The 17,931-nt window shown below is 56.6% G+C and overlaps 2 protein-coding genes across 4 annotated transcripts; both read left to right on the plus strand.

Moving 5' to 3' along the window:
* The first annotated feature begins 3,564 nt into the window (after positions 1-3,564).
* NAGLU (N-acetyl-alpha-glucosaminidase) lies at positions 3,565-11,114 on the plus strand. The gene is made up of 6 exons (XM_032321179.1): positions 3,565-4,383; positions 6,065-6,212; positions 7,094-7,240; positions 7,427-7,512; positions 8,363-8,619; positions 9,662-11,114. The coding sequence occupies exons 1-6, from the start codon at positions 3,998-4,000 to the stop codon at positions 10,870-10,872; spliced, it is 2,235 nt and encodes a 744-aa protein (XP_032177070.1). The 5' UTR covers positions 3,565-3,997; the 3' UTR covers positions 10,873-11,114.
* A 100-nt stretch (positions 11,115-11,214) lies between these two features.
* On the plus strand, positions 11,215-13,873 carry HSD17B1 (hydroxysteroid 17-beta dehydrogenase 1). 3 transcript variants are annotated; one of them, XM_032321181.1, is made up of 6 exons: positions 11,215-11,706; positions 11,801-11,968; positions 12,112-12,291; positions 12,423-12,516; positions 12,979-13,156; positions 13,240-13,672. In XM_032321181.1, the coding sequence occupies exons 1-6, from the start codon at positions 11,610-11,612 to the stop codon at positions 13,633-13,635; spliced, it is 1,113 nt and encodes a 370-aa protein (XP_032177072.1). In that variant the 5' UTR covers positions 11,215-11,609; the 3' UTR covers positions 13,636-13,672. The 3 variants fall into 3 exon arrangements, with proteins under 3 accessions (XP_032177072.1, XP_032177073.1, XP_032177071.1); XM_032321182.1 differs by having other exon boundaries at positions 13,263-13,505; XM_032321180.1 differs by having other exon boundaries at positions 12,979-13,873.
* The last annotated feature ends 4,058 nt before the right edge of the window (positions 13,874-17,931 follow it).

The following is a 17,931-nucleotide window of genomic DNA, read 5'->3' on the forward strand; positions in this document are numbered from 1 at the left end:
CAGGGGGTGAGACCTAGGGCTTCCATGGGGAGAAATACCTCCCTTGCCCACTGGAAAAGACCTGGCTTGGCAGGTCATTGCCTAAGCGGAACTTCTGGGATCTAGTGGCCTTGGGCTGCCTCCAGCCCAGCCAGCTAAAGATGGACTGAGCCAGGAACGGAGCCATGGAAGTGGGGCTGGCGGGGAGTCCCAGGAGCCCTGGGGTATGGGCAGGGAACAGGATGGAGCCACTGCTCCTATGTTTAAGGGGCACACCATGTATCCTGATCCCCTTCTTATGGAACCCCTGCACCGCAGACCTCTGCTGAGTGAGTCTGTGCTCCTGTCCGGGGAGTGCCCCACTTTGAGGTACTGGAACGAGGGTGGGAGAGGGTGGCTGGGTGCTGTAGGAGACAAGTCCATCAGCATTTTCAGGACCTCCCTCTCATCCTGTCCCTCACTGGGGGCCTGGGTAGGACTGCACCTCTTTCTGCTCCCAGGAGCCCTGGGTAGAAGGGGCATTCCTTGGAGCTCCTCTCAGATCTCAGATTCTCAATGACCTGCCTGCTCTCCCAGCTCCCCAGCGGGCCCAAGGCATGTCCTGAGTGTGGGCTGGCCCCTGGTGGTGAGACAAGGAAGGAGCCACACATTTCTCCTCACACACAAGGTGATGGGATCCTACAGGCTGTGATGACAGGCAGAGAGGGGTAAGTGACCCTGAAGGTATTCTGGGGTGTGTAGGCAGAAGGTCAGGCAGGCCAGGAACAAAAGAGGAGACAGGTGGAGAGCAGAGAGCCCAGCTCACTCGTTCCACACATGTTAACTGCAAAAGTGTCATGGTAAAATGATCAGGCAGAACAAAAGGCCCTATTATAAAAGCCCTCCTCCCACCCCGTAAGTCCCAGTGCCCCACCCAGGGCAACCACTGTTTTCATGGCCCTTTAAAAAAAAAAAAAAAAAAAAAAAAAAGGGCACAAATGGGAGTTTGCTATACCCACTAGTTTGGCCTTTAAATATAAATATATAGGGGCACCTGGGTGGCTTAGATGTTAATTAAGTATCTGCCTTCTGCTCAGGTCTTGATCCCAGGGTCCTGGGATCAAGCCCTGAATCTGTCTTCCTGCTCTGCAGGAAGCTTGCTGCTTCCTCTCCCACTCCCCCTGCTTGTGTTCTCTCTCTGTCAGGTAAATAAATAAAATCTTAAAACAAAAATTAAAAAATATATAAATATATATATAATTTGCAGAACATTAACACCACACATTGTCCTCATCCCCCCACTTTTTTTTTTAAAAGATTTTATTTATCTATTTGACAGAGATCACAAGTAGGCAGAGAGGCAGGCAGAGAGAGAGGAGGAAGCAGGTTCCCCACTGAGCAGAGAGCCCGATGCGGGGCTCGATCCCAGGACCCCGGGATCATGACCTGAGCCGAAGGCAGAAGCCTTAAACCACTGAGCCACCCAGGCACCCCCCACACACACTTTTTTTTTAAGCAAATGCTTAAAAATGCTTCATCCAGTTGATGTACCTTAATTTCTTCGATCAGCCCCCTACTGTCTGCAGAGAGTTCCCAGCCTGATGGGGAAGATGAACAGAGACAGTGTGACTTGTCCGGAGTAATCCTCGAAGCTCCTGCCCAAGCATCCATGAGCTCGGGCCTTGAAGGCTCTACCAAACCCGTCCTAATCTTTCTCTGCTGCAGGCAGCCCCCACCACTCTGGATGAAGCCACATCCCACAGAGAGGCGCCCTGAGCCTGACAAACTGCGGCCCAACTCCCCCAACCCTTGTGCACCCTAAAACCCAGAAATGCTGGTCAAGTGTTCCCGGGAGGGAAATCTGACAAGTCTTACCCGGAGCAAAGAGAGTTTGGAGGGGAGACTTGAGGGGAGTGGAGAGAAGCGTGGGGGCGTGGTGGTATAGGCTATGGCCCCAGGAGGGCACAGCTCTGGGCTAGTCTTGGAGCTGCTCCCAGGGAACGGTGGGAACCTTCTGGTACCAGAAACTGACAGGGAGCCGGAGCTGCTCACTGACCTGGGAACAAGGCAGAGGGCCTGCAGTTCCTGCCTGTGGCCCGGGAGGGGGCAGAGGAGCAGGAAAAGAGCTCTTTGGACTCCCATGTTCTCTTTTGGTTCAGGCTCTGGATTCTCCGCACTGGCAACTCTTCCTCTGACCCCTCCCCTTTCTCTCAGCAGTTCACTCAGGCCCAACACTTTAGAAAAAACTACATCTGCTTCCAAAAGGACCCAGAATCCTCTTAGGGAGTGTGGTCCTCCCAAAGGGCCCAGCACGCAGCCTGAAAAATTGCATCATTTGGGAACGGTGGCAAGAACAGTGGGAGTTAGGAAGTCCAGGTTCTAGTCCTAAACATGTTCTCCTACTGGTTAGTGATCTCGGCCACGTCACTTCCTTTCTCTGGCTGTCAGTTTCCCAGGAGGTACAATGAAGATATGGGGTCCACCTGTCCTGTTTCGGCGTACCCTTTAAGGATCAAACAGAGAGCCTTTAACCACACCCCCACCCGTTCCCCCACCCCCCTGCCCTGTCCCACCATGGTCAGTCCAGATTCACATGACCTATCTCCTTCCACTTCCTGATCTTTTAGTTCCTCAAATCCGCCCAGCTCTTTCTTTACCCTTCTCTAGTCTTTTTTAAAAAATATTTTATTTATTTATCTGACAGAGAGAAAGATCACAAGTAGGCAGAGAGGCAGGCAGAGAGAGGGGGAAAAGCAGGCTCCCTGCTGAGCAGGGATCCCAGGACTCTGAGACCATGACCTGAGCTGAAGGCAGAGGCTTAACCCACTGAGCCACCCAGGCGCCCCCAGTCTTCATATGTACATTTTCTCTGCCGGGAATGCTCTCTCCTCCCTCCTTTCCTAGTCAATCCCAATTTAATTCATATTAAATGTTGCTTCCTTTTGGGTCTTAGGCCGGGTACCTATTGTGTTTCTTCACAGAATCACAACTTTATTTATGTTACAGTGGCCAGTGTCCAGGGCAAAGAATTGCAAAAAGAGCAGAGGAACAAGCAGGACAGAGCTCGTCTATTCTCCCAGGGAGGAAAGGGGCCAGACATCCCAGAGAAGTCACCTGAGTTTCTGACAGGCTGGATCTTTTAAGGGGTTTTGAAGGATGTGAGAGTGTTGCGACACTTGGCCAGGTAGAGCAGGAGATGGCAGGTTCTCTGAGGGGCTCTGTCCCGGGCTCATCTGGGATATGGGGAGAGAATATGCTCCATAGTTGGGGTCTACTTTCCGAGGATGGAGAGCACAGAGAAAAACAAAGAGAGGCAAGTGGACACCTGTGAGTTTTGTCTGTTAGCTTTGCTGGGGTGGGCCAGCGGGCGGACTTTGAGTAGATTCCTTTCAATTCTTTTTAGGAGTAAATGAATTTATTTAGAGCACTTGAGCGGGAAGGGGGAGGGGGGCGGAGGGAGAAGGAGAGAGAGAAGCTCAAGCAGACTCCCTGCTGAACCCGGTGGGGGGGTCAGATCCCACAACTCTGAGATCATGACCTAGGCCAAAATTAAAGAGTCAGAAGCTTAAAGGACTGAGCCACCCAGGCGTCCGGATTCCTTTCAATATATGTAAGTATTCAGTTTCTAGGCTTTTCCTAGAGGAGAGTGCCTGTATCTGGCACAAAATAAAACTCCAAATAAAAATCTGTTGGGCAGTTGCTGGATGGAAGACAGTGTGAAAGCTCTTCAGGTACAACTGTCCCTGAAGGTACAGTTCAGGTACAACTGTACCTGAAGACGCTTCTGAAGGGCACCGGGTCACAGCCCGGGCTTTTGACGACACGGGTCACGCGCTCCCACACCACGAGCCGTCAGGAGACACCCCCGGGACTCGGGTCTGGGACCCGGAAGCGCGGTCTTTCCCCACCAGGCTGGGGCGCTACCTTCTGCGCCACGTGGTCTGAGACCTGCAGCTGATTGGGCGCGGGCCGTCCCGCCCCCTAGTCAAGTCGCAATTGATGCCCCGCGGGCCCCGGGCCAGCCCGAGACCGCAGGACCATGGAGGCAGCAGCTGTCGCCGCAGTCCTGGGCTTCCTGGTCCTGGCCGCCGCGGGCGGCTCGGCCGGGGACGAGGCCCGGGAGGCGGCGGCCGTGCGGGAGCTGCTGGCCCGGCTGCTGGGGCCCGGGCCCGCGGCCGCCTTCTCGGTGTCGGTGCAGCGCTCCCTGGCGGCCGAGTCCGGCCTGGACACCTACCGCTTGAGCGGCGGCGGCGCCGGGGCGCCGGTGCGGGTGCTCGGCTCCACCGGCGTGGCCGCCGCCGCGGGGCTGCACCGCTACCTACGCGATTTCTGCGGCTGCCACGTGGCCTGGTCCGGCTCTCAGCTGCGCCTGCCGGAGCCGCTGCCCGCAGTGCCGGAGGAGCTGACCGAGGCCACGCCCAACAGGTACGCGGCGCGCCTGCCCGCCGGGTCCCACACCGCCCCCCGCACGCCCCACCCCCGGCGGCCGCCTGCACCTGCCTCCCACCTTCCGCCGCGGGGCGCCCTCCTCTCAGAGGCCTGGCGGCGCCCCGCGCTAGATGCGGCACCGAGACTGATCCTAGCGCCGGCCATAGGGTCGCTCTGCCTCTAAAAGCCGAATGTCCTTGAATAAGTCACGTAGCCTCTCAGAGCCTCAACTGGCTCATCTGAAAAATGGAAACAGTGACATCTATCGCGCAGTGTTGGTCGTGAGGATCTGCCCCGTGACGGGCGTAGAATGTGTGGTGCACAGTTAGTGGCCAGAAAATGCTATTCCTTTCCTTCCACCTTCTCTTGGAAGATGCTCACCGAGGAATGACACCCACCGCCTCACAGCCTCCATGCTGGCGCTTGTCCCACTGCAGGGAGGTGCTCACACTTCCGTCTCCACATGTGGGGAGGGACCCCCCCGCCTTCCAGGACAGGGACCAGCGTTGCCGTGGAGCACTTAACCACTGTGCAGAGGGGGGCTCTGGAAGAGTTGACAGGAGATGCAGTGCGCTCTCCGGGACTCCTGCCTGGCTGCGGCTAGGGGCACCTCAGAACAACTGGGTGGCCCAGGCCCTGAATGGGAGGGCGTCAGGCCCCTCATAAGAAAGTTCTTGGCATCTGGGGAGAAAGGTTCAAGAACAGGCAGTTTAGAGAAGGGACAAAGATTTATGGAGTCTAGAAGTCAGAAAGGTGCTACTTCACAAAGGAGCCATCTCTCCTCCCAGAAGAAGCGTTTTTTGTTTCTCAAATTAGCTATCCATGTAGAAAGAGGCTTACTTTTTAACTTTGGGTGTTTTAAAGATTTTATTTATTTGAGAGAGTGACTTGAGTGAGTGTGAGCAAGGGGGCGGGGCAGAGGGAGAGGGAGAAGCAGGCCCCCCCCCCCCCCCCCCCGCTGAGCAGGGAGCCCAACATGAGGCTTGATCCCAGGACCCTGAGATCATGACCTGAGCGGAAGACAGATGGTTAGCTGACTGAGCCACCCAGTCGCCCCTAACTTTGGGTTTAACCTTTACTTGGGTGGTTAATTTTTCCATTATTTTAGGGGCGCCTGGATGGCTCAGTGGGTTAGAGCCTCTGCCTTTGGCTCAGGTTATGATCCCAGGGTCCTGGGATGGAGCCCCGCATCAGGCTCTCTGCTCAGCAGGGGACTTGCATTCCCCTCTCTCCGCCTGCCTCCTTTGCCTACTTGTGATCTCTGTCTGTCAATTAAATAAAATCTTTTTAAAAAATGTTTTTTCCATTGTTTTAAGGTTGTGATTCGGGTTGTGGAGTTACCCATGGGGAGCAATTTTAAGAATGTCCAACTTTTGCTGCTTTTACTACTGGAGGGAGTGGGGCGTTGTAGTTTTCCAGAATGGCTTTACTTTGGTCACCTTGTCTCCCGAGCCTCCCTTCCCTCCTGCCTCAGTACTGAGTCTCAGCGCCTCAGTACTGAGTCTCAGTACTGGGTCCTGGAGTGAAAGAGTGGACGGCCACAACTCCTCCTGTCTGAGCTCGATCTGGGGTGGGGGGCCTTGTTCCCAGGGAAAGGGACCCTTAGAGTTTGGGGGACCCTCTACCCTCAGAGTCATGCTGCGGCTTAAACCCACCCTGTCCCCCACCTCCCTGGCAGGTACCGCTATTACCAGAATGTGTGCACACACAGCTACTCCTTCGTGTGGTGGGACTGGGCCCGCTGGGAGCGGGAGCTGGACTGGATGGCACTGAATGGCATCAACCTGGCACTGGCCTGGAGCGGCCAGGAGGCCATCTGGCAGCGGGTGTGTGTCCCCCTCCCCTCTGTGTCCCTGCCTCCCCACAGCCCAGGGTCTGACACACAGAATAAAGACTTTAGAGGTGTTCGTGGCGTGCATGATGGCCCAAGCTGTCCAGAAGCAGGCTTCCATTGCTGAGCCGAACACAGAGGAGCACTTGCTCGGAGCTGGACCCCAGCACCCCACTAGAAACGCTAAGGAGTCGGGCTTCCTTCTCTCCCCATCCCCACAGCTGGTCAGGCCGCTGCTTCCATGGGTTCTGTCTTATCGGCAGCCCTTGATCTGCCTCATCATCTTTATCCTTTTTCATGGCCCCAATGCAGGCTGTTGCCCCCTCTCCCTGGATGACCCCCACTCCTAACCCCACAAGAGCCTCTGAACAGGACTCCTGGCTCTTAAGTTCCACCAGTGTCCTTTCTGAGATGCAAATCTGGGAGAGACCTGCTCCTGTCAACACACGGAGGAGCTCCCCTCCGCTGCAGGCATCCCCCTGGCCTGGGGGCTTCTGTGCCAGGGCCCTGAGGGCTCTGGCTGCTGGCGGTGGGGGCGCGGAGGGTTGGTGGGTTCTTTAGTCTCCCTGCAGAGCTGGCCTAACCCGTCATTCTGGCTCTCGCTCTGTGAAGCTTTCTAAGACCCCTTCCCCGTTTTGGGGAGAGCCCCTTTGTGCCTCACCTCACTCTTGCAGCAAAACTGACCAATAAGTCAACTCCCTTGTTCACAGGCCTGTTTCTCCTGGACTGTGGGCTCCTGGCAAGGGTCACATTTTGTCTTAGTAACTCTAGGGCTCAGCCCAGAGAAGAGATGAGTGAGTGTTGAGCACATGAATTACTGAGTAGAGATGAATGTATTCACCTGTGTTTATGTGCGGGGCTCGCCCTCCTCCTCAGGTGTACCTGGCCTTGGGCCTGACCCAGTCGGAGATTGATGAGTACTTCACTGGCCCTGCCTTCCTGGCCTGGGAGCGCATGGGCAACCTGCACACGTGGGGTGGCCCCCTGCCCCGCTCCTGGCACCTCAAACAGCTGTACCTGCAGGTAAAAGGACTGGGAAGGAAAGGGGGCAGCATTGGACAGTGCCACGTAGTCCTGGGCCGAGGAGGGGTGGGTCTTTGGCCAGCCTTGGGGCTCTTAACTAGACCTTGGGGACTCAGTGTGCCGTGGGGGAGTGAGGGCCTCTGCCTCAAGGCCATGCCCATCGCCTTCCCCCTCCGTTCCCTCCAGCATCGGATCCTGGACCGCATGCGCTCCTTTGGCATGATCCCGGTGTTGCCTGCCTTTGCAGGGCACGTCCCCAAGGCTCTCACCAGGTAATGTCCCCCCCTCACCCTACCCTGCCCTGGACTTGGCTTGAGAGGGAGTTTATTTTTTTCCTGCAATACGTGATTTAAAGAAAACCTGAAGCTCTGGATGTGGGCCTGGGCTTGATTCCTGGCCTTCCTCTCTTGTGGCTGGGAAAAGTCTCCGAGGCCCAGCTGAAACCCCCCCCCCCCGCCTTCTTCAGGTAGCCTTGCTGGGGCCCCCAGCCTTGTTAGCACCTCCTCCATGCCCATGAACACCCGCTTCCCACCATTGTTACAGGGCTTAGTGCACTGCTGCTGGCCTGGCTGGCCACCCCCTCCCCTCCCGGCTGGGTAGCAAGAGCCTCATTCTTACATTCAGCAAGTGCTTGTCAGACCAGGCTCTGTGCTGGGTCGTGGGGATGCAGCGATGAAGGTGCATTGAGTTCCATCCCTGCTGTGTGAGAGGTTGGCAGGGCCATACCGTATAGTGATACAGGCAGGAATATATGTGGGTCCACTTCTCTGTTTAGGCCCCTTCTGCCTGAGGAAGAGGGGCAGCCAGGCCTCAGAGCAGAGGCAGCCCTGGGCCAAGCATTGAAAAATGAGTGTTGCTTGTTTCAGCTGGTTGGGGTGGGGGAGAGAACAGAAGCTTTACAGATGAGATGAAACTCAAAGGATGTTGAGAAGTAACCAGCTACCTAAGCAGGGAGGGAGGAGGAAAGGATTCCAGCCACAGGACAGAGTCTGTGCAAAGGCACAGGGGCACGAGAGACTGGGATGTGTTCCAGAACTGCAGATAAGCCAGGGAGGCTGCTGGTGAAATCTGTATCAGCCTCCAGTAAATGTTTGGATTGCCCCCTGCTCCCTCTCCCACCAGGGTGTTCCCTCAGATCAACGTCACCCAGCTGGGCAGCTGGGGACACTTCAACTGCTCCTATTCCTGCTCCTTCCTCTTGGCTCCAGAAGACCCTCTCTTCCCTGTCATTGGGAGCCTCTTCCTGCGGGAGCTGACCAAGGAGTTTGGCACAGATCACATTTATGGGGCCGACACTTTCAACGAGATGCTGCCCCCCTCCTCGGAGCCCTCCTACCTTGCCGCAGCCACAGCCTCCGTCTACCAGGCCATGATCACAGGTTCGGTACCAGGGAGGGCTGGGAAGGCGAGCCCCCCACCCCCAACCCCCAGGGACATGGGTGCGGCAGAGGTCAGGGAAAAAAAACAGCACTTGACCGTTTACCAAGCACTTGCACACATACACCGTCTCAGTTAACCATACTGTGGGTGGGAGATGAGCTCTGGAGCCAGACAGCCTGCTCGAACCTTGGCCTGTGTGACTTGCAACAAGTTATCTCCCACCCAGTGCCTCAGTGGCTTCATCTGTAAAATGGGGCTGCCTCGTAAGCAGAATAATGCCTGGCCCAGAGTAAAGTGCCATTAAGTGCTGGCTATTGCAAATATTTCATTTGGCCTCTGCCTCCGAGCTGAGTTAGGTAATGCAGGCCAGAGGTTAGGGGATGTGTTCAAAGCCAGTGGGTGCCCTTCCTGGTCCTCCAGGAACCCAGTGCTTTGTCCTGCCACTTATAGGGTGGGGCAGAGAGGGGTCAGGTCAGCAGTGGCTGGGTGAGGAGGCCTCCGTGTCAGCCAGGAAGGGAGCGCATTGGCTCAGGCTGCCCTGAGAGCACTGTGGTCCAGGCCCTGTGGCCTCAGCCTCATCCCAGAGCCTGTCGGGTCTGCACATTCTCCTGAATCGGAATGACTTGGGCTTGGGCCCAGGCACCTGTTTTAACCAGCCTTCTGGGTAATTTTTTTAAAGGATTATTTATTTATTTATTTGACACAGAGAGAGAGATCACAAGTAGGCAGAGAGGCAGGCAGAGAGAGAGGGAGAAGCAGGCTCCCTGCTGAGCAGAGAGCCCGATTCGGGGCTGATGCAGGGCTCCATCCCCGGAACCCTGAAATCAGGATCTGAGCTGAAGGCCGAGGCTTAACCCACCCAGCCACCCAGGCGCCCCCTTCTGGTAATTTCAAAGCTTCATAAAGCTTGCCAACTGTGATCGAGTCATTTAACTTCTCTGGACCTCGGTCTCCTCATCTATAGAACGAGGTGAATGGCCCCCTACCCTCTTGCCTCTCATCAGTCCTCTCTCTGTCTCCCTGCCTCTGCCCCAACCACAGTGGACCCTGACGCCGTGTGGCTGCTCCAAGGCTGGCTCTTCCAGCACCAGCCCCAGTTCTGGGGGCCGGCCCAGGTGAGAGCCGTGCTGGGGGCAGTGCCCCGGGGCCGCCTCTTGATTCTGGACCTGTTTGCCGAGAGCCAGCCCGTGTACCTCCGCACGGCCTCCTTCCACGGCCAGCCCTTTATCTGGTGCATGCTGCATAACTTTGGGGGGAACCACGGTCTGTTTGGGGCCCTGGAGGCCGTGAACCAGGGCCCTGCCGCAGCCCGCCTCTTCCCCAATTCCACTATGGTAGGCACGGGCATGGCCCCGGAGGGCATCGGCCAGAACGAAGTGGTCTATGCCCTCATGGCAGAGCTGGGCTGGCGGAAGGACCCAGTGGCTGATTTGGAGGCCTGGGTGACCAGCTTTGCAGCATGTCGGTATGGAGTCAACAGCAAGGAGACAGAGGTCGCCTGGAGACTGCTTCTTGGGAGTGTTTACAACTGTTCTGGTGAGGCCTGCACTGGGCACAATCGCAGCCCCCTGGTCAGGAGGCCGTCTCTGCAGATGGTCACCACCGTCTGGTACAACCGATCGGCTGTGTTTGAGGCCTGGCGGTTGCTGCTGGCAGCCGCACCCACCCTAGCCAAGAGCCCCACCTTCCGCTATGATCTGCTGGACGTGACTCGCCAGGCGGCCCAGGAGCTGGTCAGCCTGTACTACACGGAGGCAAGGACCGCCTACCTGAACAAGGAGCTGGTTCCTCTAATGAGGGCGGCCGGCATCCTGGTCTACGAGCTTCTGCCAGCCCTGGATGGAATGCTGGCTAGTGACAGCCGCTTCCTGCTGGGCACGTGGCTGGAGCAGGCCCGCGCGGTCGCCGTCAGCGAAACCGAGGCCCGTTTCTATGAGCAGAACGGCCGCTACCAGCTGACCCTTTGGGGTCCCGAGGGCAACATCCTAGACTATGCCAACAAGCAGCTGGCGGGGCTGGTGGCTGGCTACTATGCCCCCCGCTGGGAGCTCTTCATGCAGATGCTGGTTGAGAGCCTGGTCCAAGGCCGTCCCTTCCAGCAGCACCAGTTCGAAGAGAATGCCTTCCAGCTGGAGCAGAGCTTTGTCTTCAGCACACAGAGGTATCCCAGCCAGCCCCAAGGTGACACTGTGGACCTGGCCAAGAAGCTCTTCCTCAAATATTACCCCCGGTTGGTGGCTGGGACCTTGTGACAGATGAGCCACCCTTGGGTGGTGGTCTTTCCTGAATTCCAGGCCTGGGCAGGCTCCCAGGGCCTGGAGCTAGACGAGCAGGTCCCCAGGCCCCGGCAAAAGAACTCAAAACCTGCCAGAGGATCAGGCATGGGAAGTTGGGGCGGGGGTTGAGCTGCCCTCCTCCTCCTCTCCAAATTTGGGATCAAAGTACTTTTTTAATACAACTTAATAAACTGGTGAGTCCCCTGGGCTTCTCAGAATGTCACTACCATGATGCCTGGGAGGACTTGGGCAATAGGATGGACATTGGCGTGAGGCTCTTTCTCCCTGCCCCGTTTCTGATACTAACACCCGACCTTGAAACCGGGAATGCCCTCCCAAAACGTTTACTTTCACCACCGCAGCCAACTTTGGAACCTGTAATTGTCTTTATGGGACAGAGGCACACCCAGGGGAAGATGTGCCCAGGGCACTCAGTGCCCACATCTCCTAGTCGCAGAGCTTTGCTTTGCCTCTGACCAGCCACCAAAGAACGGGTATTCCCAGCAGGGGCCTCATCTCCACCTTGACCGGGAGCAGGACAAGGAGAGCAGGCCCCATACCCGAAGGAGGGCTCAGCCTTGAGATTAGGTTGGAGACACAACAAGGGGTGGGGACCCCGAGGGCGGGGGCGGGGCGGAGCAGGTTAGCTTAAAGAGCTCAGAGACCCGAGTCTTGAGCGGTGCACTCCCTGGACCTCTCCCCACGGTCTCCCCATGGACCGCACGGTCGTGCTCATCACTGGCTGTTCCTCCGGCATCGGCCTGCACCTGGCCCTGCGTCTGGCGTCCGACCCCTCCCGGAGCTTCAAAGGTAGTTGAGAGGCTGGGATGGAGAGCCCGGGTCCAAGGGGACCAGGTAGTGGTAAGCAGGGAATTTAGATCCTCATCATCTTCCGAACTTCCAGTGTATGCCACGCTGCGGGACCTGAGGGCGCAGGGCCCTCTGTGGGAGGCAGCCCGGTCCCGAGGGTGCCCTCCTGGCTCCCTGGAGACGTTGCAGCTGGACGTGAGGGACGCGGATTCTGTGGCCGCTGCCCGGGCACGCGTGACCGAGGGCCGCGTGGACGTGCTGGGTGAGCCTCCCCGCAACACGCGTCCAAACCCGTCCAAACGCGTCCTTCCCGGCACTGTGTCCAAACCAAAATGTCCTGAGGCCCAGGGACCTGCTGGGTCGGAGGACAGAGAGGCAGGCAGGGTCCGACTTCTCTCCCCTCAGTTTGTAATGCGGGGCGGGGTCTGCTCGGGCCGCTGGAGGCGCATACGGCTGGCGCAGTGGGGTCCGTGCTGGACGTGAACGTGGCCGGGACGGTGCGGACACTGCAGGCCTTCCTGCCCGACATGAAGCGCCGCCGCTCGGGACGTGTGCTGGTGACCGGGAGCATGGGCGGCTTGATGGGTGCGTGGATGGGGCGGGGCCAGCAGGAGGGGCGGAGCCTGTCTGGGGCCAGCAGGAGGGGCGGGGCCTGTCTGGGGCTCCCGGTGGCGACCCTCCCAGACGCGCCTCCGAAGCCTCTTCTCCCCTCGAAGGGCTGCCGTTCAACGCGGTTTACTGCGCCAGCAAGTTCGCGATCGAAGGTCTGTGCGAGAGTCTGGCGGTTCTCCTGCCTCCCTTCGGGGTCCAGTGAGTCAGCGCCCCGCCCCGGGGACCCCTGCCCCCTGACTATGGGAACTCCAGCCCCCTGTCCTGTTGGAGCCTCTCTCAGGCGTTCTCCCTGGCCCCTCCCCACTGCGGGTCACAATTATCGTGTGCCAGGGCACTTGCCATTCCTTACCGCGCCTCTGCTGCCATCCAGCTGGGAAGCTGAAGAGGTTAGGTGACTGGCTCAAGGTCACACAGTAAGGGAGCTTGCCAGGTTGGAATTCCGATGCAAATCTCCCTCACACCCCCGAAATGGCTGTGGGAGGGGGGAGACAGGGGTGCTTTTCGGGCTGTAAGCCGCTTTTCAAAGGCTCTGGTTACCTCGGCGGCGCCGGCTCCCGGGCATAGACCCGCATCTCGCTGGTCCTGCCCTGCCCGGCGGCAGGGCTGGGGTCCGGCCCGCTGGCTGCGCCCCCCGTCCCACTCGCCGCTTTGGGCCCGCAGCGTGAGCCTCATCGAGTGCGGCCCGGTGCGCACCGCCTTCCTGGAGAAGCTGGAGGGCGTGGCGGGCGGCGTGCTGGACGGCGCGGACGCGGAGACCCGCCACCTCTTCTCCCGCTACCAGCGCCATCTGGAGCGGATCTTCCGCGAGGCGGCGCAGGATCCGGAGGAGGTGACTGAGGTAGGGGTCGGGCGCGGTCCGGGGAGCAGGGACGGCGCGCGGCGGCGGTGGGGGGTGGGGGCGGGGGACCCAGCTCCCGCCAGCGCGCCTCCTCCCGTCGCGGCAGGTCTTCCTCGCCGCGCTGCGCGCCCCGCGCCCCGCGCTGCGCTACTTCAGCACCGAGAGTTTCCTGCCGCTGGCGCACCTGCGTCTGGCCGACCCCAGTGGCTGCAGCTACGTCGCCGCCATGCACCACGCGGTGTTTGCCGACGATCCCGCGGAGGAGCCGACCGCCGCGGCCCCGGGCGGCCCCGAGCTCCGCGCTCCTCCCGCCACCGCCGCCCCGCAATAAAGGCTTGGTCCGCCGCTGTCTGCTGCTCTCTCCTTTGTGCCCCAGGGGCGCGCGGTTCTGCGGGACGGCGCCAGGCTGCCGGCTGCACTGCTCCGGTGGGACAAGTGGCGCGTGCCGCGGGTGGGCGATCTGGAAAGATCGTGGTTAGCCCGGGTTATAGCTGTGCGGAAACTGAGGCCCAGAAAGAGGAAGAGGCTAGCCCGAGGAAGGACAGGGCGGCGAGTGGTCCCTGGATTCCCATGCGGTGTCTGCAGCAGGCGTTAGGTGGACCGGGGAAGGGCGAGAGCCAGGTTGTGACTCGCCCCCCCACCACTGCAACACACACACTAGTCATGGGATATCAAGCAAGGGCCTTAACCTTTCTCCCACTGTTCTCTTACCTGTAAAATGGGTATAAGACCTATGTCATGGAGTGTATGGGGGATTGATTGAGGTACTGTTTGAAAGTGTTGGGATGGAGATTTGTTGACGTTGTTTTAAGATTTTATTTATTGGGAATGCCTGAGTGGCTCAGTCAAGTGTCTGCCTTTGGCTCAGGTCATGATCCCAAGGTCCTGGGAGGAAGCCCTGCATCCAGCAGGGAGCCTGCTTCTCCCTCTGCCTGCTGCTTCCCCTGCTTGTGCGCTAGCTCGCTCGCTCTCTCTCTCTCTCTATCAAATAAATAAAATATTTTTTTAAAAGGTTTTATTTATTTGTCAGAGAGAGAGTGTGTGCACAAGCAGGGGGAGCAGCAGAGGGAGAGGGAGAAACAGGCTACCCCACAAGCAGGGAGCCCAACACTGGGCTCCATCCCAGGGCTCCACTACCCCAGCCTAACGCAGGTGCCAACTGAGCCACCTGAATGTCCCTGGGATGGAGGTCTTTTATTATTTTTTTTTAAAGATTTTATTTTTTTAATTTATTTGACACACAGAGAGAGATCACAAGTAGGCAGAGAGGCAGACTGGGGGTGGGGGAAGCAGGCTCCCTGCTGAGCAGAGAGCCTGATGCAGGACTCAATCCCAGGACCCTGAGACCATGACCTCAGCCAAAGGCAGAGGCTTAATCCACTGAGCCACCCAGGCGCCCCGGGACGGAAGTCTTAATAGCAGGCCCTGATACTCTTTCTACTACTAGTGGTGGTACTATGGTAATTGTGTTCCTATATGGAAGCTCGATATGTAAAGAAGAAGCAAAGCTAAGTGAGTCAAAAGGACACAGCTCCATTCGTCCTCCTCCTGCCCAGGCCCTTGACAAAACTCAGCTGGATGGATGCCCACCAGCCCAGAGGCTGCCACTCACTAGGTTCAGCTGAAGCTCCAGGCCAAGTGGGTGCCTGAGGGGCTATCCTTCCTGCAGGCGGGGGAAGGCGCTGGGGTGGCAGGAACCCGGGAAAGGGCCTGCAGGGTTGTCCAGCCAGTCTCTTTCTAAGGTGCTGGGTGCCAGAGGAGGGCTGGAGGATACATGGAGAGTAGGCTGGAGGTTGCAGGCAGAGGAAGGGCAGGGGTGCCCAGAAGGTGGGACCAGGGAAGGGACTAGGAGATGCAGAGGGAAATGACCATTTGGAGAGGGCAGGGTCCTGGCTGCAGAGAACTTGGGAAGCTGGAATAGAGAGGAAACTGCTGGGGTTTTGTGTGGAAACTGAGGGGGGCCGGAAGGAGTCACCCCATCTTGGCCTGCTACTTCCAGGTAGTAGTCTTGGGGGCTGCTTCTGCTCCTAGGACAGGGGACCTCAGCCGGCTCATTCCTACCTATCCCCCTGCCTCGCCGGCCCAGATGGTTCTGCTGTCCCTTCAGGATCCAGAAAGGCCACAGAAGGGGAAAAGACCATGCGGCATGAATCTCTGGGACATAGGACCCGCTCTCAGAGCCCAGCTTCTGTGCCCCAAGCTGTTCTTTTCTTTTTTAAAAAGATTTTACTTATTTATTCGACAGAGATCACAAGTAGGCAGAGAGGCAGGCAGAGAGAGAGGAAGGGAAACAGGCTCCCTGCTGAGCAGAGAGCCCAACTCAGGACTTGATCCCAGGACCCTGAGACCATGACCTGAGCTGAAGGCGGAGGCTTTAACCCATTGAGGCACCCAGGCACCCTTGGGTTCTCTTTTTAAAAATCCAACCTAAGGGGGCGCCTGGGTGGCTCAGTGGGTTAAGCGTCAGCCTTCAGCTCAAGTCATGATCCCAGGATTCTGGGATCGAGCCCCCATTAGGCTCCCTGCTCTCGGGGAGCCTGCTTCTCCCTCTGCCTTCTGCTCCCCCTGCTTATGCTTTCTATCAAATAAATAAATAAAATCTAAAAAAAAAAATCCAATTCTAGCAGGTATTTCCTGCTAGAAGGCTGGACTCAGTGACTTTGTGACTCTTCCAATCCTTGACTCCAGGGGCAGATCCGGGCTCTGTGGGGCCAAAGGCTTATACACACCTTTTGGGACACCTCTTTATTTACTTTTTTTTTTTTTTAAGGTTTTATTTATTTATTTGACAGAGAGAAATCACAAGTAGTCAGAGAGGCAGACAGAGAGAGAGAGAGAGGGAAGCAGGCTCCCTGCTGAGCAGAGAGCCCGATGCGGGACTCGATCCCAGGACCCTGAGATCATGACCTGAGCCGAAGGCAGCAGCTTAACCCACTGAGCCACCCAGGCGCCCCTCTTTATTTACTTTTTAAGATTTTATTTTTTTTATTATATTCAGTTAGCCAACATATAGTACATCATTAGTTGTTTACTTTTGTTTCTTTTTCATCATTAGTTTTTGATGTAGTGTTCAACGATTCATTATTTGCGTATAACACCCAGTGCTCATCACAACACATGTTAAGATTTTATTTTTAAGTACTCTACACCCGATGTGGGGCTTGAACTTACAACTGTGAGATCAAGTGTTGCATGCTCTATGGACTGAGCCAGCCGGGCACCCCTTGCGATACCTTTTTAAGGTCCCTCGGTGGCTCAGTCGATTAAGCATCTGCCTTCAGCTCAGGGGTTTTGGGATAGAGCCCCATGTCTGGTTCCCTGCTCAGCAGGGACCTTGCTTCTCCCATTCCCTCTGCCCTCCCCCCCTTGCTTGTGCTGGCTCTCTGTTTCTCTCAAATAAATAAATAAAATCTTTTTTTAAAAAATCATTTTTGTTATGCCCCAATAATGGGTCCGTGATTAAAGTAGCGAGACTGATAACAAAGCGAAGGTCAAGCAAAGCTTTATTTTGCGCCAAGCATCAAGAATCTAACCGAACGTTCGGGGACGCACCTCTTACAAGAGAGGGCAACCCTTCTCTGTTTCACAGTCTAGCTTTTAAGGGCAAAGGCCATGCAGCCTGGCCACGCACAGGTGACCAATGAGATTTTAACACACACAGGAAACTCCACAGTGATGCTAGGTGACCAGTTGAGTTACAATTTACCCTAGTAGATATTTGACCCAGCCTATTACACCTTGATTAGGATTGGTACCAAAAAGGCTCCCAAAGGGCAGGGCCTATACTCCTTGGTAACCAGGGAGACAGTATGTGTCCCCCCAACTGATCAGATGTCTCCACCTGGCCTGACCCACCCTTGTATCTGGGCTTTGTTACCTGGAGCTGGTTTCCAGGACTTGTCTCCAAGTAAATCCCCTGGGGGAAGGGGAGCAGGGACAGTTTCTAAATAGGTCCTTACAATTTTTACTTTTTTTAAAAAAAGATTTTATTCACTATTTGACAGGGAGACAGCAAGAGAGGGAACACAAGTAGGGAGAGTGGGAGAGGGAAAAGCAGGCTTCTTGCTGTGCAGGGTGCTCAATGCTGTGCTGGATCCCAGGACACTGGGATCATGACTCCAGCTGAAGGCCTACGCTTAACAACTGAGCCACCCAGGTGCCCTAAATAAATAAAATATTTTTATTTCATTTAAAAAAAATTTTTTTTAAAGATTTTATTTATTTATTTGACAGACAGAGATCACAGGTAGACAGAGAGGCAGGCAGAGAGAGAGGAGGAAGCAGGCTCCCCGCTGAGCAGAGAGCCCGATGTGAGGCTCGATCCCAGGACCCTGAGATCATGACCTGAGCCGAAGGCAGAGGCTTAACCCACTGAGCCACCCAGGTGCCCCTAAAGTCTTTTTTAAAAAATACAAAATGAACCTACATAATTATGAAAACAAGCATTGTTTAGTTTGGGAAAATAAACGATAGCACATTACAGGAATCTTGGAAACTGGTTTCCCTCCCTTTTGAGATCTTTATGGACACTTTATCTGAAATATCTCCTGATGGCATCCTAGCTTCCTCTCCCCATGGAGACTACCAGTTCCAACCTTTCGGGCCCCATTAGCTTCACAGTAAACCCTTGCCACTAGGTCTCCCTCCGTCCTCCCCTTTTCTCCCGTCTGGAGACCATCCTCTGGCAACCCTATGAGCTGCCAGGCAGAGCTCTCCTCCTCTCTCTCTCAAACTGGTTCGGGGTGGTGTGGAGAGCTCCGGAGCCACAAGACCTT

This window comes from Mustela erminea, chromosome 18, assembly GCF_009829155.1.
Source record: "Mustela erminea isolate mMusErm1 chromosome 18, mMusErm1.Pri, whole genome shotgun sequence".
NCBI classification, from domain to species: Eukaryota; Metazoa; Chordata; class Mammalia; order Carnivora; family Mustelidae; genus Mustela; species Mustela erminea.

What these genes read in the sequence shown, in the direction of transcription:
- NAGLU (XM_032321179.1), top strand. Translation starts at nt 3,998, where the DNA reads ATGGAGGCAGCAGCTGTCGCCGCAGTCCTGGGCTTCCTGGTCCTGGCC. An exon ending in ACCGAGGCCACGCCCAACAG is followed by an intron (nt 4,384 to 6,064) that starts GTACGCGGCGCG and finishes CCTCCCTGGCAG; the next exon opens with GTACCGCTATTACCAGAATG. An exon ending in GTCCCCAAGGCTCTCACCAG is followed by an intron (nt 7,513 to 8,362) that starts GTAATGTCCCCC and finishes CTCTCCCACCAG; the next exon opens with GGTGTTCCCTCAGATCAACG.
- HSD17B1 (XM_032321180.1), top strand. Translation starts at nt 11,610, where the DNA reads ATGGACCGCACGGTCGTGCTCATCACTGGCTGTTCCTCCGGCATCGGC. An exon ending in GGGCCGCGTGGACGTGCTGG is followed by an intron (nt 11,969 to 12,111) that starts GTGAGCCTCCCC and finishes CTCTCCCCTCAG; the next exon opens with TTTGTAATGCGGGGCGGGGT. An exon ending in CTGCCTCCCTTCGGGGTCCA is followed by an intron (nt 12,517 to 12,978) that starts GTGAGTCAGCGC and finishes TTGGGCCCGCAG; the next exon opens with CGTGAGCCTCATCGAGTGCG.